At 46.0% G+C, this 23,610-nt stretch overlaps 1 protein-coding gene across 6 annotated transcripts in view; it reads right to left on the reverse strand.

The window, feature by feature from the left end:
- Nucleotides 1–360: 360 nt before the first annotated feature.
- The window catches only part of TUFT1 (tuftelin 1), a 43,826-nt gene continuing 20,576 nt past the window's right edge, over nucleotides 361–23,610 (reverse strand). For 2 of the 6 annotated variants that reach the window (XM_001172458.6, XM_054671020.2), the window contains exons 2-12: nucleotides 21,292–21,393; nucleotides 19,989–20,075; nucleotides 19,365–19,454; nucleotides 17,748–17,813; nucleotides 14,201–14,314; nucleotides 9,548–9,676; nucleotides 8,941–9,035; nucleotides 5,125–5,230; nucleotides 4,219–4,302; nucleotides 2,905–3,005; nucleotides 361–2,303 (exon numbers count right to left, since the gene is read on the reverse strand). In XM_001172458.6, the coding sequence (XP_001172458.1) occupies nucleotides 2,240–2,303; nucleotides 2,905–3,005; nucleotides 4,219–4,302; nucleotides 5,125–5,230; nucleotides 8,941–9,035; nucleotides 9,548–9,676; nucleotides 14,201–14,314; nucleotides 17,748–17,813; nucleotides 19,365–19,454; nucleotides 19,989–20,075; nucleotides 21,292–21,393 (1,038 nt within the window). In that variant the 3' untranslated portion in view covers nucleotides 361–2,239. Of the gene's footprint in view, nucleotides 2,304–2,904; nucleotides 3,006–4,218; nucleotides 4,303–5,124; nucleotides 5,231–8,940; nucleotides 9,036–9,547; nucleotides 9,677–14,200; nucleotides 14,315–17,747; nucleotides 17,814–19,364; nucleotides 19,455–19,988; nucleotides 20,076–21,291; nucleotides 21,394–21,808; nucleotides 21,884–22,117; nucleotides 22,313–23,610 lie in introns of those variants that run through there. The other 4 variants (XM_009431353.5, XM_001172471.6, XM_016927062.3 and 1 more) reach the window with 4 other exon arrangements.

The following is a 23,610-nucleotide window of genomic DNA, read 5'->3' on the forward strand; positions in this document are numbered from 1 at the left end:
GCATGCAATTACTCATCTACCTCCAGTGCTGCTGTTCTATCTCTATGTAATCACAGGACTCTACCTCTATCTCTTCCAAATGAGACACAATGCGGCCAGGCTTAGGGATCCTACAAGGCCATTGCTCCAGAGAGGGTCAAAGCTAAAGTTAGGGGCTGCCTCCTACAATCACGACTCAGACCACGGAGGTGAGCTTCTTCTAATACCTCTATAAATGCCACGAAGTCCTCATATCATGGCATTTGGGATGTTTGGACCACACCTCCCACATGTGGATAACAGGGTGCCCATCTTCCAAGAAGCACTAAAATGTTCTTCTTTCATCCTCCCTGAAAAGTGAAAGGAAACCAGACTAGGAGGTCAAAGAGACACATTAATATAATTTATTAAATTCGCCATACAAAGAATATGCCACAGACAACAATATCAGAAAGGGAAGAAACATGGAGATCACCTGCTCTGACCCCCCTCATTTTACAAATGAGGGAACTCCCTGAAATCCCAGAGCATTGTTATGGACAAAGCCAGAATGTGAGCCCAGTCTTGAGACACAGAAACACACAGACTTAAGGATTCTGGCTGTGTGAGCCACATAGAGCCTAAACACTTAATCCACATTTGTTTTGAATTTTTCTGATTCCTATAGTACCGTACTCTGATGCCTATCTACTTCTCAAGGCTGTAGGAAGAGCCCTAAAGAAAAACACCATGGGCCGGGCGCAGTAGCTCAAGCCTATAATCCTAGCACTTTGGGAAGCCGAGGTGGGTGGATCACCTGAGGTCAGGAATTCGAGACCAGCCTAGCCAGTATGGTGAAACCCCATCTCTACTAAAAATACAAAAATCAGCCAGGCGTGGTGGCACACCTGTAGTCCCAGCTACTCGGGAGGCTGAGGCAGAAGAATCGCTTAAATCCGGGAGGCAGAGGTTGCAGTGAGCCGAGATCGCACCACTGCACTCCAGCCTGGGTGACAGAGTGAGACTCTGTCTCAGAAAAAAAAAAAAAAACAATAAAAAAAGAAAACCATGATGACCTGCAGGGTCATTCAGAGCCAGGATAAAAGACCAATTATGGAGCAAGGGGTTCAGAAGGGCTAGTGAAGAACTCATCTGGGTCCCAGAAGAGTCCTGATCGCCCTCTTTCTCCAAACAACATATACTCTGACCCCAAAGCCTCAGGGAAAGTAGACTCATCTTCCTTAGCTGCAGAGCAAGTTTGAAGGAGAAAGAGAGAAGAAACAGGCAGAGGAAAGGGAGAGAAAGATTCATAATAGTGTCACTCTGACATTAACAAGCCTAATGGGAACAGTTTTCCCGGTTTCAAGCAAATCCAAATACTGCAAGACAAGGCTATAGAACTTTGGTATTATATCAATCATGAGATGTAAGCAAAACCACCAATAACTTAGCAAAATAAATACAAAGAGGATTTTGCTGGGACTGGTGGAACCCAGTGAAAACAGTTTTCAGGCTCTGGGTCAAGAAGACTGAGGTGTGCCTGGTGGTACACCTTAGGGGAAATCCCTAAAGAGACTCTGGGAGTTTTCACAGCAGAGAGAAGTCACACATGACTGTCTGTAGCCCTAGAGAATTTTTCCGCAAAAGGCTACTCCCTGAATGTACATTCCCTCCTCCCCAGAAAGACAAGGCCACCCAGTCAAAGCTTAGGTTCACTGGCTCTCACCAGGCCTTGCCAGGTAACCCCACTATCTGTCTGCAGGAGGCCAGGGCAGCGTAGGCTGCAGATGGAGCAAGTAGAAAAACAAACAGTTTGTTGCTAAGAACTGAGCCGTGTTTGTGGAAGGAACTTCATTCCCCCAGGACATTCTCCAATCACTCTGGACATCTGTGTCTCCAGCTTTTAGGGCTGAGGCAAATCTTGTCACCTCTCCCAATCTGATGAAGGCCTGGCTTATGGCGCAGCCAGAGTCCAGTCTACAACAGAAGGGAGGCTCTCTACAGAGAAAAATAGTCACTGTAGGAATATAGATATTGCCCTGGCTCCTGCTCGCAGGACAATGTCTTCCAAAGGGCTGCAGTGCCTTGAATAGGTGCTCATGCTCCGTCTGCCCAGCTTAGAGTGGCCAGGGGCTTGGGAATGGTGAGACACAGGAGCCCGAAGTCCTGGGTGCAGCCAGGGGACAGTCAGGAAGTCAAAGTCAGTGTTAACAGCCAACAGGAGCAGTGGGCTTCTCCGAGGCAGAGGCAGCAGCAATGGCAGCATCCATCTCCAGGCAGCTCAGGTTTCCACCACTCGGATGACAGGCATGGGCTTCGGGCTAGGGGGCTTGGATATCCTAATACTGAAAAGAAGGTTGGAAACACTGAGTTGTGCTGGGAACAGCTGTGTTGTGGCCCACCCTTCACAGAGCCCCTGGAATCTTCACATTGGCCTCTGGAATCTTACACTGCAGTGCTGGCTGATCACTTGGGTTCCAAGTGCTTTAAAACAGTAATTATCAGTGACAACTAGGAGAAGATTTGGGGCATGATACATGTGTCTTGTAGCAAGGGTGAAGAAAAGAGAGGGGCAGTTAAACAACTGAGAAATGGATATAGCTGTGATTCTCGATTTTGTCAAGATCATGGGTCCTTTTCTGAATCTCTTAGAGGCAAAATACCCTCTCCCTAGAAATATGCAAACATTATAACTAAATTTTTCCTACCATTTCAGGTGGTTCATACATCTCTAGAAGCCATTCATGGACCTCCCTGGGCTTGTGTTAACAGATTCTACTCTAATTGGGCTAGAAAATGGTTCTGGCAAACAGTGGGTCAGACTGAGGGAGGAAAGTTGGATTTAAAGGAGCTTTGTTCTTGCCTTAGCACTAAAGGTTCTACAGAGCTCTGTCCCTCCTTCTCCCCTCCTCCCTGGCCCCATTCTATCTACACACACTCACTCACCTGCCCGGGTTCTCTGTCTTGGCCCGGGCCTGGGTGCTGAAGTTGCCATGACTGATTTGTTTTTCTATCAGGTGTTCCATCCGGTCATGCATCTCTAAATTCTGTAACACAAGCTTAGGGGTTAGAGTTGGCCTTTTTCTGGCTTCCCGGGTGCCACGTTCAGCTAGTGCATTCTGGTCTCTCTGCCTGTGTTTATGCTGCTGTTGCCTCTACCCCCACCATGCGTGCCACCACCTGGATACCCACTTGCCTCATCTTCATTACCATAGATTGCGCTTATCCTCCAATACCTGCTCCTCCATAACTCTGTACAACACTGACAGACTGATGGTTTCCTATATGTCCTCTACATACAGTTCTTTTTTTTTTTTTTTTTTTTTTTTTTGAGATAGGGTCTCACTCTGTTGCCCAGGCTGGAGTGCAGTGGCGTGATTATAGCTCACTGCAGCCTCGACCTCCTGGGTTCAAGTGATCCTCTCCTTTAAGTCTCCCAAGTAACTGGACTACAGATGCATGCCACCACATCTGGCTAATTTAAAAAAATTTTTCTTTTTCAGAGACAAAGTCTCACTATGTTGCCTAGGTCTTGAACTCCTGGCCTCGAGCAATCCTACTGCCTCAACCTCCCTAAGTGCTGGGATTACAGGCATGAGCCACTGCACCTGGCCCCTATATATAATTTTTTGTCCTCAGTTGAGATACTCACTTGCCTTTGTTGATATGCTATTCTATAAAGCATTCTTTGGTCTTTTTAAAAATACACACTTTATCTCTGACTATAGACTGCAAACTCTCTAAAGATAACCCTTTCTCCCATTTTTCTCCCTCACTACAGGAGATCTTCACAGAGTGTTTGCAAAGTGGTCTTCAGGTAGTCAACAGACAGGTAGGGCCCTGTGGCAAAGTGGAAACTAGACTAGGAAGGCAACTCGTTACGTAATCTAGCCCTGGAAAAGGCTCCATCTGTATGAATGCCTCCTCCTCCTTCACAGCCCAGCACCACTGCCAGCTCCTTTGCAAAGCCTGGAGGGTCAGAATTAGCCGTGTGCAGCCATGGCATGTGGCTTGCACCATGATGACATGTCCGTTGAAGGTGGGGCCAGGGGGGTGGTCATCTCATCATTGTTAGCAGCTTCCTGAAGGTTCTCAGAAAATGTTTATTCAACTGAACTGAAAGTCAACCAACCACCCTAGGTATTCACTTCAGAGCAATAGCAAGACATGACAAAGACCCCTCCCATAACCTCTGTCTCCCTTATGTCCACCTTCTCTTCAAGAGTCCTGTTCCCCTGCTGGGCTGCCCAGCACACACACCTCTGCCTCCAGATAGGCGATTTTCTCCTTGAGCTCCTGGATGGTGGCGTCCTTTGACTGGATCACAGCTTTTGAATTCTGGAGCTGCAAAGGTGTGGGAGACACTGGAGCTCATTTTGCAATGACTCATTACACACTCACCAGACTTCACCCCAGCTGCTGGGGAAGGCAGCAGAGCCCTGCAACTCCATATGACTTCATTAGCTTTTCTACAAAGGCCTCCTTTCAGTCAATATTAGACTCTTGATTATCCCAGGGGTGGGAGTGAGGAGTGTGTGAGGGGAATACCACCCTGAGAATCCAAAATAATGAATGACAAAACCCATTCCATATGGCTTTGGAAAATACAAATTATTTTTTCATTCAAGACATATTTATTGAGTACTTACTATATGACTGACTCTGTTCGAGATAATGGAAAACAGCACTAAATAAAACAGACACTAATGGAGCTGATATGAAGCACATACAGCCTCCTAGTTATGGGGCCTTAGGCTCTCAAAACAATTCTGCAAATAGACAAATCCTAAGTATGCTACCCTCAAGCTCAGGTGGGGTAAGGCAGGAAAGCAGCCATGAGGCTCAAAGACTGATAATCTGCACAGATAACAGAGTTTATTATGACTCAACTACTCATTTACCCACACTCTTCACAGAGTATACAACAAATTAACCTTTTCCTTCCTTTCCTATTGGAAAGCAGAGGCCAAATGGCAAACAAACAAACAAAACAGTAGGGGAAAGATGGGAGAAAAGCAAATCCTAATAACCTGAACCTGGTAATTGGTAGCTATAAATGTTTGACATGGGAAATGCATGAATATAAGTCAAGGTCCCTAGGAAACAAATAAGAGCATAGACTTGGGGTGACTCCCCAAGGGCAGGTTATAAACCAGCCCAACTTACCTGCTCTATCATTTGCCGGACTTTCCGCTGCTGGCTCTTGAGCATGTCATCCAAGTGGTGGATCTTCTCCCGCAACCCGGCCACTTCCTTTTCCAGGGTAGCAGCCCTGGGGATAAAGACCAGAAGGCTGAGGCAATGGAACAAGATCACTTATTTACCCAGTCACAGGAAGAGCCTTGAGCTTGGGAGGTTCCCATTAATATGATTCCCTTTGCCTGATTCCCCGGTAGGCTGCCCTGAAGAGTAGGTGGTGGGTACCTTAGAATATCACATTGGAAGCACTGAGGTCAGGAGTTCAAGATCACCCTGGCCAACATAGTGAAACCCCACCTCTACTAAGAATACTAAAATTAGCCAAGTGTGGTGGCGTGTGCCTGTAGTCCCAGCTACTCAGGAGGCTGAGGCACAAGAATCGCTTGAACCCAGGAGGCAGAGGTGGCAGTGAGCCAAGATGGCGCCACTGCACTCCAGCCTGGGTGACAGAGCAAAACTTTGTCTCACAAAAAAAAAGAATATTACATTGGAAGCATCATCAGGGATCACCTAGTCTAAGAGAGGAAACTGAGGCTCGGAAAGGTTAGAAGGGATAAGTCATTCTGGATAACTCTGGAGGGTAAATCTAGAAGCAATAGGTAGATGGTTCCAGGGAAGCTGTTTTTATATTAACACAGGAAAGACTTTCTTAGTATTAAAGCTGTCAGAAAGTGGCCAGTCTCATGTGTAATGAACTCCTCGTTACTGGAAAGATTCAAGTAGAAGCTAGGATTTCCCCCTCCGACCTTTTCTTTTTTTTTTTTTTCCGGAGACAGGGTCTCACTCTGTAGCCCAGGCTGGAGTGCAATAATGCAAACATGGCTCACTGCCAGGTTGACCTCCTGGGCTCAAGCAATCCTCCTACCTCAGTCTCCCATGTAGCTGGGACTACAGGCACATGCCACCACATCTGGCTAACTAAAAAAAAAAATTTTTTGTAGAGACAGTCTCAGCATGTTGGCCAGGCTGATCTCGAACTCTTAAACCCAAGCAATCCTCCTGTCCCGGCCTCCCAAAGTGCTAGGATTACAGGTGTGAGCCACCATGCCCAGTTGGAGCTGGGATTATTATACTCAACACCATCAAGCTGTTGGCAGAGATTTGGAGGAGAAAGACAGAATTTGAGGCTCCTTAAAGCCTCTTCACACAATTTTGTTTCTAGGTCTCCTGATTCCCAAACCACTGTTGCTTCCTTTGCATCTTCTAAGCAAACTGAGCCAAGATCCCCCAAAGGGCAGTGTAAAATAATAAGAAATATATAATGGGTCTCTGTCCCGGTTCCTGACATACAGCACCTATGTTTTGTTATATTTGGTCACATTCCCTGGTTCCTGAGCCTTTGCATCTCCAAGACTGATGAGTGTCTTTTTGTATGCTAATGATGACTGGTGGCTGGGGTCCCTAGATAGCTTCAGGATGGGGCTAGTGAAAAGACCAAGGCATGATTAAAGGTTGAAACTTTCAGCCCCACAACTCCCCCTAACCTCTGGGAAAGGGACAGGGGATAGGAGCTAGAGACTAAACTAATCACCAGTGGCCAATAATTTAATCAATCATGCCAATGTAATGAACCGCCACAAGAACCCTAAACAAAGGGGTTCAGAGCTTCCAGCTTGGTTAATGCATCCACCTGCTGACCTTGCCCTATGTACCTCATCTGTTTGTTCATTTGAATCCTTTATATTATCCTTTATCATAAGCCAGTAATAAGTGAAATGTTGGCCAGGTGCAGTGGCTCATGAATATAATCCCAGCACTTTAGGAAGGCGAGGTGGGAGGATTGCTTGAGCCCAGGAGTTCGAGACCAGCCTGGGCAACATGGCAAGACCCTGTGTCAATGAAAAACTTTTTAAATTAAAAAAATAAGTAGTCCAGGCGCGGTGGCTCATGCCTGTAATCCCAGCACTTTGGGAGGTCAAGGCGGGCGGATTGCTTGAGGTCAGGATTTCAAGACCAGCCTGGCCAACATGGTGAAACCCCATCTCTACTAAAAATACAAAAAATTAGCCGGGCGTGGTGGCACACGCCTGTAGTCCTAGCTACCCAGGAGGCTGAGGCTGAACCCAGGAGGCGGAGGTTGCAGTGAGCCGAGATTGCACCACTGCACTCCAGCCTGGGCGACAGAGTGAGACTCCGTCTCAAAAAATAAATAAATAAATAAGGAAAATGTTTACCTGAGTTCTATGACAGCAAACCCATTACAGCAAGTTATCAAACCTGAAAAGAGGATATGGGAACCCCCAATTTATAGCCAAGTTGGACAGAAGTGTAGGTACCCTAGACCCCACTACTTGTGACTGGCATCTGAAGCAGGGGCAGTCTTGCAGGACTGGCCCTTAATCTGTGGTTCTGCACTAACTCTGGGTCGTCTCAGAATTGAATTAAAGTGTAGGGTGCCCAGCTGGTATCAACTGAGAATTGGAGAAGTGCTTGGTACGGAAAACCCACATATTTGGTGTAAGAAGTGTTATGAGTAGAGGAACAGTCTTCTTCTAGTCAGGCTACTTGGGAGAGTATCCTGGGGTTTGGGCCCCTGAAAAATCCATCACTCCCCAGTTCTGCCTGAGGAAGCTGACAAGCGTATGCTGCTTGGGGTACGATGCAACATGAGCTACCCCTTATCCTTCCTAAACTCCAAGCATTCTAAATTTCCACCTTCAGCTCTCCAATGCCCTACTTCTCAGTCTCCTTTTAGGTAGAAAATCAGCACGTACATGGCACAGCTGTCACTGCCATTCCCAAACCCTGGCTTCCGATTATCTAGTCCTTTTTGTCTCTCTTGCTCTGCCCATGCGCACCTACCCACCGAGGAAGGAGTGCTAATTCTGATATTAATTCTGATATAAAGTCCAGTCAGAAAGGAGGCTACAATATGACACGTGTATTTTCCATGCCAGGAAGGTCAAATCTAGGTTATCCTAAAGGAGAGAAAATGCCTCCAGAAGACTGAGGGGCCCTGAAGGGCAAGAATTGTGTCTGTTCATCTTGGAATTCCTTAAAAGGCCCTTCAGATAATGTCTTGTTGAACTAAAAAAGGTCCACCTTACACAATGAAGATCAAACCAAATATGCTGATGTTAAATGTGATTTACCATTTGAGTTCTTATTTATTAATTGCCAACAGCATAATTTCCAAATTCCTGAAGTTCTAGAAGGCACAATCTTTGCTCTGTAGGCTTCATCGGTTGTCTGGGGCCTCTGATTTCCTCTGATCAGAGGGAATTTGCAAAACCCTCTCACCTTGGAGGTAGAAAGGATCTCAGTGATCACCTACGGGACCCTGCTGACAGGTGGTTCTCAGTTTCTATCTGCATTGCTTCAAGTAACAGGAAGTTCAGTATCTCCTCATGAAGCTGCTCATTCCATTTTTCATCAGCATGACTGTTAATCAATTTTACCCTCAAACAGTTTACAGTCAGTTTTTGTTTCAGTGGGGAGGAAACGAAGGCATAACATATCCACTGCACTAATCTGTGGAATGACACACAGCAACAGCAGATGCTCCACCAGCTCTTGCTTGCCCTTGGCTCTAAAACTGTGAAAGCCTTTTCTTTAGGTTATTACCCCATGGAAAATGAACTCCCTGGAGATGGCGGCCTCCCAAATGGTATCTCTTGGGTGGGGCTCCACCCTGAGCAAGCTCACGGTGAGTCAGAGCTGGAAGATCTGACATCAGCACCAGCTTCCTCCCCAGACCAGGCCACCACAGGAGCAACAGGCTGTATGGCCTGCCCTCCCCTCCCTGCAACCCAACTTCACCGTGAACAAGAGCCAAGCCCTTACTTTTCTCGTTCTGCTTGGCAGTCAGCATTGTTGCTCCGAAGTTCCTCTAGGGCCACCTCCCCTTCCCTCACTTTCGCCAGTAAGGCCTGATGCTCCTGGGTGGGCCACAAAAGAAAATCTAGGATGAGAAGATGGCAACAGTTTCTGCGTTTGGGCTAAGATGGGCGCCAGGCTGGGACTCAGCCCCTACTGGGCCTGGACAGCTGCCAAAGAGCAGCAAGATGAGCTGGTTTGATGGGGCGCCCTCCCTTGATGAGGAGAACACTTCCCACTCTCACTCAGCCTCACCCAGCTGCCCTGAGGCAGAACCCAGCCCTGCATCATGCAGGCCCACTAGCCAGCTATGGCTGCCAGTCCCTGAGAAACCAGGACTTCAAAAGGGGCATCTGTACAGGAATCTAATGTGGAAATAGGATCAACTCTAGTTAGGGGGAGGCTAATTCCTTGAAGGCTAAAAGGTATTCCAAGGGATCTGCCAAAGGAAGGTGCGAAGTGTGCTTTTCTGGAGAGGCTTGGAAAAGAAGGGTCTCGGCAACCGTTTCGATCCACCCGCAGGCCCCTTCCAGCCCAGGAGTCCAGGCACTGACAAGCAAGATCCCCCAATTACCGTCTCCATCCCTAGCAAGCGCCTCTGCAGCTCTCTGACTTCTGCCTCTTTCTCCTCCACTCTGTCCTCCTCTCTCTGAAGGGCCACATTACTTTGTTCTGCTTCTTTCTGGTACCGGCTGAGTGTGACCTAAAACACGGAGCAGGAATATGTTAAATAGTGTGGAAAAAAGAGCAAACATGGAAAAAAACCTTAGAAAAGAACCCAGGAACCTGGGCGGCTCTGGAGCCATGACGGGAGAAAGGTGGTGACACTGATGGGCACACCACCACCTCCCCTTCACTGCACAGGACCACCTCAGCACTCCAGCAGGGTGTCTATTTCCAGGGTTAACTGGCTCACAGTTGATTGAGGTCCACTTTAAAGTGACACCTGGAACCCACAAGCACCACTTTTCAGATAGGTGACTCCTTCAACATCCCCATGAACCCTCCACCACCACCCAAGCTTAACCCAATGTTGTGGCTTTCCTACAAATTCAAAAGCAAATAATCCCAGGGAGGATACCTCCAGTTCCTTTCCTCTGTCTCCTCAACACCTCCCCTCTCACTTCCAGCAATAGAGCCCACACACAACAGCCAAAATGGTACCTGGAAGGGCTACTAAGCATCAGGAAGAATTTGTCTTATTTATTTATTTATTTATTTATTTATTTATTTATTTATTTATTTTTTGAGACAGAGTTTCACTCTTGTTGCCCAGGCTGGAGTGCAATGGTGCGATCTTGGCTCAATGCAACCTTTGCCTCCTGGGTTCAAGTGATTCTCCTGCCTCAGCCTCCCGAGTAGCTGGGATTACAGGCATGTGCCACCACGCCCAGCTAATTTTGTATTTTTAGTAGAGACGGGATTTATCCATGTTGGTCAGGCTGGTCTCGAACTCCTGACCTCAGGTGATCCGCCCGCCTTGGCCTCCTAAAGTGCTGGGATTACAGGAGTGAGCCACTGCGACCAGCTGAATTTGCCTTTTATCAGAGATGAGAAACCAATTTAGAGGATAGAAGCAGAATGTTAGAATGAGAAAGCAAAGAACTTGCCTCCTTTCTTCCAACTTGCATCTTTCCAACACCTACTCATCCTCCAGGTCTCACTTAGATGCCCCTTCTTCCAGAGAGCCTTCAGAGCCTGGGGGAGGAGCCCTTCCTTTGTGTGTCCAGGGAGAGGACATACAAGGAACACACGGCCTTCCCTCTCATAGCATTGAACAGATTTTGCCCAGTCACTCTGTGCACCACGAAGTAGACTGTCAGTGTCCTGATGGCACAGACCTGAGCACCATTACACTTCCAGAGCTCCCACAGTACCTCATATGCAGTAACTACTCAATAAAATAATGAGTGGAACTGACGTTCTTCTAATCCAACCCTCTCCTTTAACAAGTAAAGGTCAACTGACCTAGTCAAGGTTACACAGCTAGTGAATGACAGCCAGTGCTAGCACCCAGATACTTCACCATCCATTTCAGTGCTTCCCAGGTGCCTCACACTGACTGCTCATCATTTATTAAAAAAGAAGCCAGGTAACTTCTGGAAAGCCTAGCAGCCAGCCCTGGGAAAACAGAACATCAGCAGCCAGTTTGTCCGGCCCCTCCCAAGGTCAGAACTGGCGAGGAGAAAGTACGGCACAGGTGATGTGTGATGGGACGTGTCCATGCTACACACCAGCCACGTCCAGAGCAAACTCACTCTCACTGCAAATCCTTCTTGACAGCAAGCAGCCAGTAGAACAGGAAACCCATGCTTAATGGCAAGTTATTTTCATGGTAATTGATCATCTTGCCCTTCCTACCCATAGGTTCAGAAAAGTAGACCAAGGAGTCCAATTCACTAGGAGAGACTGAGACAAGCCTTCATATGACCCATATTAACCTGAAATAGGCCATCCCCATAGGCAGGAACTTAAAAGTAAGGCCTTTTAAAAATTTTTATTTATGTACATTTATTTATGTTTATTTATGTACATTTCTGTACATAAATAAACACTGCACCTAGGTTGAGGTGAGCTCAAGCACAGTGTTAATAAGGCCATGGTCTGATTCTTGCACCCCACTGTTGGAGCAAAAGGTTAAAAAAAAATAGACTCCCCTTCCACATTTGACTCTGTAGCTCCAGCCAACCCTGCCCGCAAGGGAACCTCTTAATTATAAAAAGGTGTGCCAACCTAGCCCAACAGTGGGAATGACCCAAGGAGCACCTCCTTTTTTTAAAAAAAAATTATTTATGTACCATATTTATTATTTTTTAGACAAAGTCTCAATCTGTTGCCCAGGCTAGAGTGCAGTGGCACAATCATAGCTCACTGCAGCCTCCACCTCCTGGGCTCCAAAAATTCTTCCACCTCAGCCTTCCAAGTAGCTGGAACCACAGGCATGCTCCACCACACCAGGCTAACTTTTTTGTTTCTGTAGAGATGAGATCTATGTTGGCCAGGCTGGTCTCAAACTCCTGGGCTCAAGGATCCTCCTGCCTTGGCCTCCTGAGGGATTACAGGTGTGAGCCACAGCGCCCAGCAAGAAGAAGCATCTCCTACTGCTGCAGGTGGTGCTGCATACTGTGGGGTTAAGAAAAATAACCCCTTCTAAATTCTGGGCAGTGGGCTATAGCTGTCAGGGCACTTTTGCTCAGGCTCTGAAATCCAGAGCGGCAGACTCCTCCATGTGTGATTAAAACCAGCAAATATTTCTATAATTTCCACAACTTCATAATGCCTCTCAGTGCAGAAATTTTTTTCCAAAATTCACAACCTGGTCAGTGCTAGAGCCTCAACCTTCCTTTCCTCCTGTTTTGTTTGGAAAAGGTAGGAAACTGCTGGTCACCGACTGATACATCACCAACTAAATTATACAAATTGTGGAATCTGAAATAGATGCAACATACCTCTTCACCACACAGCTACTTTGTTCTGAGATGACAAACTAATTTTAATATTACCCTAAGTCCAAGCTATTAAAATAGGAAAATCTCCTTGTTAAACTGATTGCTAAGAAAAATATAGACTATTTTATATTTCTAAAACCCTTCAGAATAATAAAGTGCCCTCACATATATTACCTCACTCGATCTACACAACAAACTTATAAGGTGTATTTCATTAACCCTTTTTCCAAAAGTTGAAACAGATGCTTGGAGAGGTTAAACTACTTGTTCAAATAATACTTCGGCTAACATAGAAGCAGTTTATCATCCTTGGTGCCCTTCCTCCTCACCGCCAAGCCTCTTCTCAAAAATTCTCCTTCTCAGTTCCATGAAAATGAAGAGTTCAAGCTGGCCTTTCTCTTTTTACCAGCTCCCAGCATGCCTAGGCAGGCTATAACCCTATCATAACATATTTATGACACAAAGAATACATTACTTGTGGAAGAACAAAAGCAGGTAACAGATGGTTAACCTCACACAGAGCAGTTGGAAAACTGCCCATGGGCCAGGTGTGGTGGCTCATGCCTGTAATCCCCACATTTTGGGAGGCTAAGGCACGCAGACTGCTTGAGCCTTGGAGTTTGAGACCAGCCTGGGCAACATGGCAAGACCCTGTCTCTACAAAAAACACAAAAATTAGCCAGGCATGGTGGTGTGCACCTGTTGTCCCAGCTACTCAGGAGGCTGAAGTGGGAGATGGCTTGAGTCTGGGAGATGGAGGTTGCATTGAGCCAAGATCATGCCACTGCACTCAAGCCTGGCAACAGAGTGAGACCCTGTCTCCAAAGAAAGAAAGAAAACTGCCCATGTACCTTGTTTTATACTCAAAGAATTTTCTAGAAAATATGGAAGACCTCACATATAGTAGGTGGCTTTTACTCTCCATTTATAGATTTCTGTACTATAACAATAATTAATATACTCATTCCAGGCCAGGCATGGTGGCTCGCGCCTGTAATCCCAGCACTTTGGGAGGCTGAGGCAGGTGGATCACAAGGTCAGGAGATAGAGACCATCCCGGCCAACACGGTGAAACCCCGTCTCTTCTAAAAACACAAAAATTAGTTAGGCATGGTGGCGCGTGCCTGTAGTACCAGCTACTCGGGAGGCTGAGGCAGGAGAATTGCTTGAACCCGGGAGGCAGAAGTTGCAGTGAGCCAAGATTGCGCCACTGCACTCCAGCTTGGCAGCAGAGTGAAAAAAAGATACTCATTCCAGACCACAAAACTCTGCATAGCAAAGCTGAGTTTAGAGCCCAAATCCTCCAACTCGATGGGTGCAGTTCTTTCTACAACAACACAGATTTAGTCACTCATCCAGTCCACGTTTATGAAGCACCTATCTAATACCAGGTATTGCGCCAGACACTGGAGACTCGGGGGTGACATGCCAGCAGCAGTCCTTGCCTGCACGGAGTCTCAAGAGCCCAGGGATTCTTACCACGACACAGACAGAAATGACTTCTGAATCACCGGCTGCCCCAGATGGGCACCACCCTCAAACTCATCAGAGCAGAGAATCCCGAGCTGACCTTTGAACTATGGGCTGGCCTTGGACAGTAAACAGTGTAAACATCCAGGAGAGGGAAAAGCAGACAAGCGTTCCAGGCTTCACAGCCTTGCCTTTCCAGTTTGTGGCACTCAGCCAGAAAGACAGGATGTCCAAGCTGAGACATCACTGGCACCTGTGTTCAGTAGCCCATCCCTTAGGGCACCTTCTCCCCAAATCCCAAATCTCACCTCAAAAGCCACACGGTCTGACTGGTGTTGCTGCTCAGCCTCCTGAAGCCTGGCCAGCAAGTCCTGCACCGTCTTCCTCAAGCTCTCAACATCCTCATTTATACAGGTGTCCACCTACAGCCAGAGCAAGGAAGGGAAGGGGAAGCCATCAAGTTTCTGACTCGGTAAGAAAAGGTCCCCCCTCCCAGGCACACACTGGTTTGGACCATCTCGTCCAGACCACCCTCAAAAAAGAACTGTCATCACACAAGGGGAGAGCTACCTTAGGCAGCCAGGAATTCTGAGTTATTCAATGAAACATTGTCCCTTCATACCCTAAAGAACCCTGCTAGCCTCAAAACACCCTCAAAACACCTCAAAACATTTTAGGACATGCTCAGTAATATTTCATGTATGTATCCACTAATCGATTTCTTGGTGAATATATGGATGCTGTCTGTAGGTGTGCGTCCTGCTTCCCTCTATCTGCCTACAGCTCTCTGAGAGCAGAGACCATGTTCCCCTTTGGACTAGAGTTCCCACAGGACAGGGACTATGTCGCGCCCATCACAAAGGGAGTGGTCCAAAAGCACATCCTTTACCATTCTCAGCTTTTGGCACTGACAGCAGCATATAAAGGGTTACTGATGGATGGACAGGTTTAGGGCAAAAGCATGCAATGAGTCCACGAATCTGATTCGATGTGGAAAAAGGTGTCTCATTGAGGTAACTGCTCAGTCTCTCCGAGACACACCCAACTGTGGGCTGGTGGTTAGAGATGAGCTAACATGTAGGGTCTCACCCCCGTCTCTGCTGCACAGGCACCAGACACTGGAGGAAGACAGAGTCCCAGTCTCTGCATCATCATCCTGTGGGTGATAATGAAGAAGTGAAGTCCTGTGGGCCTTCATTTCTTTATCTGTGAGGCAGTCAGTACACTCCTTACCACACCCTGCCTTACAGGCTGCCTCAAAACTAGGTAAGATAACATCCGGTACAGCTTTGAGCTTGTGAGAAGAAAGAGGCCAAACAGATATTACCTGGTGTTATTATAATTTGTTGCCAACAATGTATTTGCCAAATATGGTGATTCAAAAGAAGGAGAAAGTCCAAGCTGCACATCTAAAGCAAGTGGTTAGAATCACAGCATTCCAAATCTAGATGTCATGAGTTATCCAGTCAATTTCCCTAAATCCTCACCTGAGCCAATGGCCTTTAAAAGGTTCCTGGAACACAGCTATTATGCACTTATTTCAAAGAGTGTTCTCATAAGACTGTTTAATGACATGGAAAACTTTCATGAAAATATTATTTCATCATATGATATAACATGAAGCAAAAAAGTAAGTTATAAAAGTACATGTAGGAGGCAGAAGCAATGAACTAGATTTTAATACAGCAATGTAGATAGATCCTAAAAAACACGGTACCAGGGAAAACAAGAACAAAGAGGGAAGAAGATATAGCACAAGTTCATCATGTATACTGAACATTTTACAGGCATATTTAAAGCCATATATTGAATTCATTAGAGTGAGTGTCTCTTGCAGGAGGTGGAGAGGCAAAAAAAACAAAAAACAAAAAACTGAAACCAGTGAGAGGCCTTGACAGGACCCATGAGGATGATGTGTCATGAACTAATGGGTGGGTCTGATTCAACCTATACTTGAGGGCCAAAAACACCGAATGCAAAAACATACCCAACTAAAGAAACAAAAAAAAAATTATAAAGAAATGCTACATACTGTACAATGTATTCACATGGTAAATATATATTTGCATTCGGGGAAAGATGAAATTTCACTGTGGTTTTTCTCTGAGTAGATTACAAGTGATATTTGTTTCTTCTTTCACTTTCCTGTGTTTCTGAATTTTCCAAATTTTCTACAATATGAATGTTTTGTATTATATAATCACAAAAAAAATAATAACACACTTTTTAAAAATACGGTAATGGTGGCTGGGTGCAGTGGCTCATGCCTGTAATCCTAACACTTTGGGAGGCCGAGGTGGGAGGATCACCTGAGGTCAGGAGTTCGAGACCAGCTTGGCCAACATGGTGAAACCCCATCTCTACTAAAAATACAAAAATTAGCCAGGCGTGGTGGCTCACGCCAGTAGTTCCAGCTACTCAGTACGCTGAGGCACGAGAATTGCTTGAACCCAGGAGGTGGAGGTTGCAGTGAGCCAAGATCATACCACTGCACTGTACCCTGGGTGACAGAGCGAGACTCCATCTCAAAAAATAAAAAATAAAGTACAGTCATGGAGGCCAAGCATAGTAGCTCATGACTATAATCCCAAAACTTTGGGAGGCCGAGGTGGGCAGATCACTTAAGCCCAGGAGTTTGAGATGAGCCTGGGAAACATGATGAGACCCTGTCTTTACAAAAAATACAAAAATTAGCCAGGTGTGGTGGCACGTGTCTATAGTCCCAGCCACTCAGGAGGCTGAGGCAGGAGGACTACCTGAGCCCAAGAGGTTGAGAATATAATGAGCCATGACTGCACCACTGCACTCCAGCTCAGATGACATAGGGAGACCCTGTCCCAAAAAATAATAATTATAAAAATTTAAAAAGTAGGCTAGGCACAGTGGCTCATGCCTATAATCCCAGCACTCTGGGAGGCGAGGCAAGCGGATCACTTGAGCCCAAGAATTCAAGAGCAGCCTGGGCAACCCCATCTCTACAAAAATTAGCCAGGCATAATGGCACGTGCCCTATAGTCCCAGCTATTGGGTAGGCTGAGGTGGGAGGATTGCTTGAACCCCGGGGGTCGAGGCTGCAGTGAGCCATGATTGCCACTGCACTCCAGCCTGGGTGACAGGGTGAGACTCTGTCAGTCAGTCAATCAATCAATCAATCAGTCAATCAATCAAGTACAGCCATGGAAGGAAATACTATGTAGTTATTCAAAAGAATGAGGTAGATCTATATGTACTGACATGGAAAGAAGGTTATAATATACTCTTTAGTTAAGAAAAAAAAAGCAAGCAAAGAATAATGTATTTACCATGATCTTATAGTTGAGAAAAGCACATGTATATTATATACATATATTTATCATGTATATATGGTGTGTATATAACATATACATGATATTTAAATATGGTTGTCTATGTATATAAAAATATTCTAGAATACTGGCACTCAACTTTAGCTAAACATTAGTATCACCTGAAGAGCTCTTAAAAGTCCTGATGCCCAGGCCACCTATTGGAATAATGAAATGACAAGCTCTAGGGATGGGACCCAGGCATCATATCCTTTAACGCTTGCAAGGCCATTCCAATGAACAGCTGAGGCTGAGAAGCACTGCCCTAGAAAGATCCACCCACTTCAATCTGTTAACAGTGGATACTCGCAAGGAGAGAGATTGGGGAAGGAGAATTTCTACTCTTTATATTTCTCTGTTGTTTGAATTTTTATGTCAACTACTACTCTTGTATTTAATGAGAGAGAGAGAGAGAGAGAGAGAGAGAGAGAAAGCAATAAACAAAAGGATGGGGAGGAGGCAATCCTGCCCCTGGCTAAGGGGAGCCACCGTGGTGTCCTCTGTTACCTACCTCAGGTGGGCTGCTGTACAGGGCTGTGGGACTCTGACTAAAGCCATTTGGCTTTTCTAGCACCACCTGTTCAAAGAAAAATAAAATTGGTAGTTAAAACAGATGAAAGCAACCAACTTTGAAACATTATTCTCCTAACACTCAAATCTTAGAAAGAGAAGGACAGGGAGACGGAGAGGAAGGTGAAAGGGAGGGGGGAGGGAGAGAGAAAAAGAAAGGGAGGGAGAAAAAGGAAGGAATGAAGAAAGGAGAAGAGGAAGAGGGAACGAAGCGAAAGAAAAAAAGGTTTCTAGTGTTCCATGAGAAAACAGAAACAAGAGGGGGTGGAGAGATGTTATGTGGCCTTGAAAGGGCCTTGAAAGTCTTGTAGGGAGGATGAAAAAAACCTCAGGCTAAAACCTTTCAGCAGATGGAAAAGTATGTGTAGCCCATTCTTCTTAGCCAGGGAATACATGCAGCTGCCTGCCACAAACAAAGAGCTTCCCTTGCCCCCAGGGATCCTGATAAAGTTTGACAAAGCAAAAATTACAAAGGGAAGACCTTTTTCAATTATTTCTGACCCAAAGCCTGATTATTCATCATATGACAGCTGGTTTGTGCAAACAAGGGGGCTGGACTTTGGGCCAGTCTCTGCACACATTAGGTTCTTCTGACACCTGACAAAGTAGCTCCCACCAGCCAGATGTGAGCTCAAGCACTGAAAGACCTACCTTCAGCCAAAGCAAAAATTAGGTAATTTCCACCACACAAGTGCATGCCCAAGACAAAGAACTTTCCTTGCACCAGCTGCTGGGCCACTGTTCCCCTCAAGGGAATGAAGGCAGGGGCTGCTGCTGGAGCAAGACACTCTGCCTGAACCAAAATGCAAATCAAGGATACAACTCAGAATCTAAAGGATGAGGGCGAAGTCACAAAGAGACAGCTCTGCTCTCCTGAGGACATTTCTGTCCTCGAGTTTTGGAAAAACTGAAAAGCAGGATCCCAGGATTATCCCTCCCAGGAAAAACTTCCCCAATCTGTTCAGTCTAACAAACATTTACTGATGCCTTCTACATCCCAGACCTGGGGGGAATGGGAGGGTGAGGATACAGACACGGGGTGGGGTGGGGTGGGGTGAACTCCTAACCTTGAGGAGCTTCCCATCCCAGGTTAGACATAACTATATACAAGATTAATAACAGGCTAGGGCACGGACTTCAATTTACGCTACAGGTATCACCCAAACTAAGCAAGATCAGCTTATGAGAAGTGTGGATTTACAGGTGATTGTCTGCTTTACAAAATTCTATTATTATAAGAAGCTTGATCACAGAATCCTTATAGATAAGAGGTTTGCTAACAACCGATGATATTTAATTTATATAAGTTCAATTTCTGTACAGTGTTTCAGGAGCAGGTGTACTTATGTTTAAGCTGACATGTGTAAATGTAAGTGCTCATCGGCTGGAGAGTCCTAACCAGATTGTGAGTGCTCCAGAGAAGCCAGCATCACCTCTATTTTCTCCATTCCTGGCAGGGATGCTAGATTTAGCACACACTGGGTAATTGGTAAATGAGACTGCCTGGCACAACCCCACCTCCTCGGTGGGGACCCAACCATGGACCATTTCCTATTACCTGTATCTCCTGTCGATGGAGAGAATCTCCTAGGTTCCTGTCAAGCTTGCTACTTATATCCTCCCGGAGCTTCTGTAGGCAGTTCCTGGCCTGGGAGGGGAGGGGAAGAAACTTGAGCTTTAGGGTAGAGAAAGACAGCATGCCAACTCACCCAACTCTGTGCCCCATCCCTGGCCTGTACTGCAAGTCAGGCACTGTCCTAACGACTGGCTGCAGGATGGAGGGAGGGACCTTGGTCAAGTGGAGCTACAGCTGACATTCTTGTTGGGGAGACACACGACACAAAAGACAAATAAGTAAAATGTGTAATATGTTATATGGGCATAAGTGCCAACGAGAAACACGAGCCAGGAAGGGAGTTAAGAAATGCTGTGAAAAGTGGCTGGTAATTTTCGATAGGTGGCTGGGACAGTGCTGGGCCCATAGTACTTAAGTATTTGTGGATTAATGGATCAGGTATGGTCAAAAGTTATATATTTGACACACGGGAGGGCATGGTGGCATTTCAGAGACATAAAGGAAAAAGAAGGGGAAAAACCAGAATCCACAAAAGAAGACAGTCACAAAAAATGTGAGATTTAGAGAAATGACCTAGGCACTGCGTGAGAGGTAAGGGGTGCCCACCTCCTGGATGTACTGGACCTCACTCTTCAGCTGGTTAATATTCTTCTCGTGAATCATCTTGTCTCCAGACCTCCCCTTCAAGTACACCTGAAATAAGAACACCATTTAGTTAAGAAACCTCAAATTAAATTAACTATACAAAAATAGGCAGCTTCATATAGTGCTGGTGGGAGGGTAAATTGTTACCACCAATTTACTGGGTGGAATTTGGTGATTCGGATCAGAAGACCTAAAAATATATTTACTTTTTGGTCTATCAATTCTACTTCTGGAAATTTACCCTAATGCAATAAATTTAGCTCAATGCTATATAGCTGTATTGGCATAAACACTCACATATATACAGTCATGCATCACTTAATCATAGGAATACATTCTGAGGGATGCATCATTAGGCAATTTCATCCTTGTACAAACATCACAGAGTGTACACACACAAACCTAGATGGCATGGCCTCCTACACCCCTAGGCTGTATGGTGTACCCTATTGCTCCTAGGCTACAAACAAACCTGCACAGCATGTTACTGTACTGAATACTGTAGGTGATCATCACACAATGGTAATGTATCTAAACCCAGAAAAAATACAGTAAAAATGGAGTATAATAATCTTATGGGACCACTGTTGTCTATGCAGTCCATCACTGACCAAAACGTTGTTATGCAGTTTTGTTATACACTGACCAAAACTGTAACTGAGTCAATCATGTGGTATGGGATTTATATCTAAAAAAGCTGTTTTATAAAAAAAAGAGAGAGAGAAATAACGAAAATCATTTTATTTTTTAAAAAATAAGTTCCATCAGCTAGGTGGGCTGGTGCACGCCTATAATACCAGCATTTTGGGAGGCTGAGACAGGACGATTGCTCGAGCCCAGGATTTGGAGACCAGCCCAGGGAACAAGGCGAGACTGTCTCTACAAAACTAAAAATATATAAATAAATAAATAAGTTCCATCAGGATGAACCCATTATAGGAAAACATAAGTTCCATAAACACACCTCCTACCTGTCTCCACAACCTCTAGCAGCAAAACATGGTCAGTGGATAGGCCCCTAGTAAGGTCATCCAGTCCATCCCCTTGCCTGGGGCCAGGCTGCACCAAAGTTGCTAACAGGCAGACTGTAGTCTCCTGGTATTAATTAAGATATTTCTAGGAGATTGCCAGGAACTAGCAGCTCAGGTCTGGTTCCTTCCATCCAACCACAAGCTCCCTTTGGCAACAACGTCAACTGCTCCCTCTCATATACGTGCAGGGAGGAAGAGGACAGGGAGAAAAGTTGGAGGTGAACTAAGCTTACCTTAATGATCTCCTCATGTCCGTCATGGGACTCCACCAGTTCTGAAGCCAGAGAATGACCAGCTGAGTGGCTGGACACCATGGCATAGGTCTTCCTGCCCGCCTGGCCAAAGAGAGATGAGAGAGAGAGAGAGAGAGATGGCTCAGACACCACATGGCAAGCCCAGAACTCCTGCCCCTCAGCTAATGCAGAAGACCTGTTTCTCAAAAGACTTGAAGGATTAGTCTGACTTTCCTCTCCAAAAATTCGTTTCTGAACTTCTAACAGAAGCCACACAGCAGCAAGAACACCGGCCAGGGAGAATGGACAGAAGTAGCAGTTTAGTTTTAATTTTAGTGGGGGACTCCTCCTGCCCCAAAGCAGTGCAGAAGGCTGAGGCAAGCTGGATGTTGCTGAAAGGAGGGGCTCCCACGCTCGCATCACCAGAGTCGGCTCCAGGCAGTACTTGGGTAAGAGGCCAGCAGCAAGGAAGCACTGGTGTGGGGAGGGGGCCTTGCCCACCAGAATTCTGCAGTACCTTCTGGGCTATGTGTTCAAGTTCATCTCCTGTCAGTTCACCCTGGAGAGTCAGCCTGAGAATGTCCACGCTGCCCTAATAATGACAATGACAGCAACAATAACCCCTCACCTTTACAGTCTACAGGTACAAACTGCTACCAGTACAGGGGTGCTTCCGCCAGCTCTGTGGAGCGGGCCTTATCATCACCACTTCACAGACTAGGAAAACTGAAGTCCAGGGAGGCAGCATTACCTTGCCCAAGATCAGGTGTTTGGGGTGGTGACTCTGGGACCACCCAACAGTTTTTTCTTTCACAACAAAGATTACCTGGCACATGGCTCTGTAGAGCTCCAGCAGGGCTACCCTGGTTCTTGGACTACAGGGAACACATTGCATGCATTCTTCTTTCTCTAGTTGTAGAGAGGTCATTCCTGGACTGCTCATCCTCAATCCAGAATTTCTGCTCCTGACAACCAGCCAGCAAGTTATTGATGCACTTTACAAGACTAGCATATTCTTCCTGAACTAAACTATAGGAAAGTACCTGAATTCAAACTCCCATTTCTATGAGCCACATGGAAATTATCCAAGTGAAAACAGGCAAGATAATAGGTATTCATCTAGAGATCAACCTAATTTCAAAGAATGAAGCAGGTTTTCTTTCATAAGTCAAAGAAGTGTGTGTGTGTGTGTGTGTGTGTGTGTGTGTGTGTGTGTGCGTGACTGCAGCCTCAACCTCCCAGGCTTAAGTGATCCACCCACCTCAGCCTCCCAAGTAGCTGGGACTACAGGCGCACCAATATGCCCAACTAATTTTTGTATTTTTTGTAGAGATGAGGTTGTGCCATGTTGCCCAGGCTTCAAAGATTTTTTTAAAAAGGCCGGGCACGGTGGCTCACGCCTGTAATCCCAGCACTTTGGGAGGCCAAGGCAGGTGGATCACAAGGTCAGGAGATCGAGACCATCCTGGCTAACACAGTGAAACCCCGTCTCTACTAAAAAATACAAAAACAAAATCAGCCTGGCGTGGTGGCAGGCGCCTGTAGTCCCAGCTACTCGGGAGGCTGAGGCAGCAGAATGGCGTGAACCCGGGAGGCGGAGCTTGTAGTGAGCCAAGATTGTGCCACTGCACTCCAGCCTGGGTGACAGAGCAAGACTCCGTCTCAAACACACACACACACACACACACACACACACACACACACACACACACACACACACACAATACTGTGCAGGGAAAATTAAAAACCTGAAAGGAAAAACGTGGTAGGAGGGAAAAGTAAGGGCCTGTAGATTGGGAAGATGATAACGTTGAGAGAAGACTAACAAGGCAGAGTAGATCACCTGTACTATGCATGGAGGTGAATGAGGGGCTTAGCCACTATGGATCTCTGGTTCCCACTGGAAAAATAAGGAGTTGGACCAAGTATATCTCAGGCTCCTTCTGGATTCCATTCTGTGACAGCGTGAGGATGGAGTATATGCCTCTCCCAGACAATGAAGAGAAATAGGTGCTGGGCTATCCAAGAATGAAAGTGATCTTGAGGTCATCTGGTCATCCCCTGCCTTGAGGCCCAGCTGCATAAATGACATCTTACTGGTAACAGGTTTTAAGGAACCCTCTTAACCTTCCAAATGTCTAGAGAAGATAACGTTCCAACTTGGTGGAGAAGAAATCAGTCTTTGGTGAGATACTTAACTCTTGATGTTTTTATCTGTAAAAGAGGTATATTACCATCCAACTGAGGGTTTTTTGTTTGTTTGAGATGGAGTCTTGCTCTTGTCTCCCAGGCTGGAGTGCAGTGACACGATCTTGGCTC

The sequence above is a fragment of the Pan troglodytes genome, chromosome 1 (genome assembly GCF_028858775.2).
Source record: "Pan troglodytes isolate AG18354 chromosome 1, NHGRI_mPanTro3-v2.0_pri, whole genome shotgun sequence".
Taxonomy (NCBI): Eukaryota; Metazoa; Chordata; class Mammalia; order Primates; family Hominidae; genus Pan; species Pan troglodytes.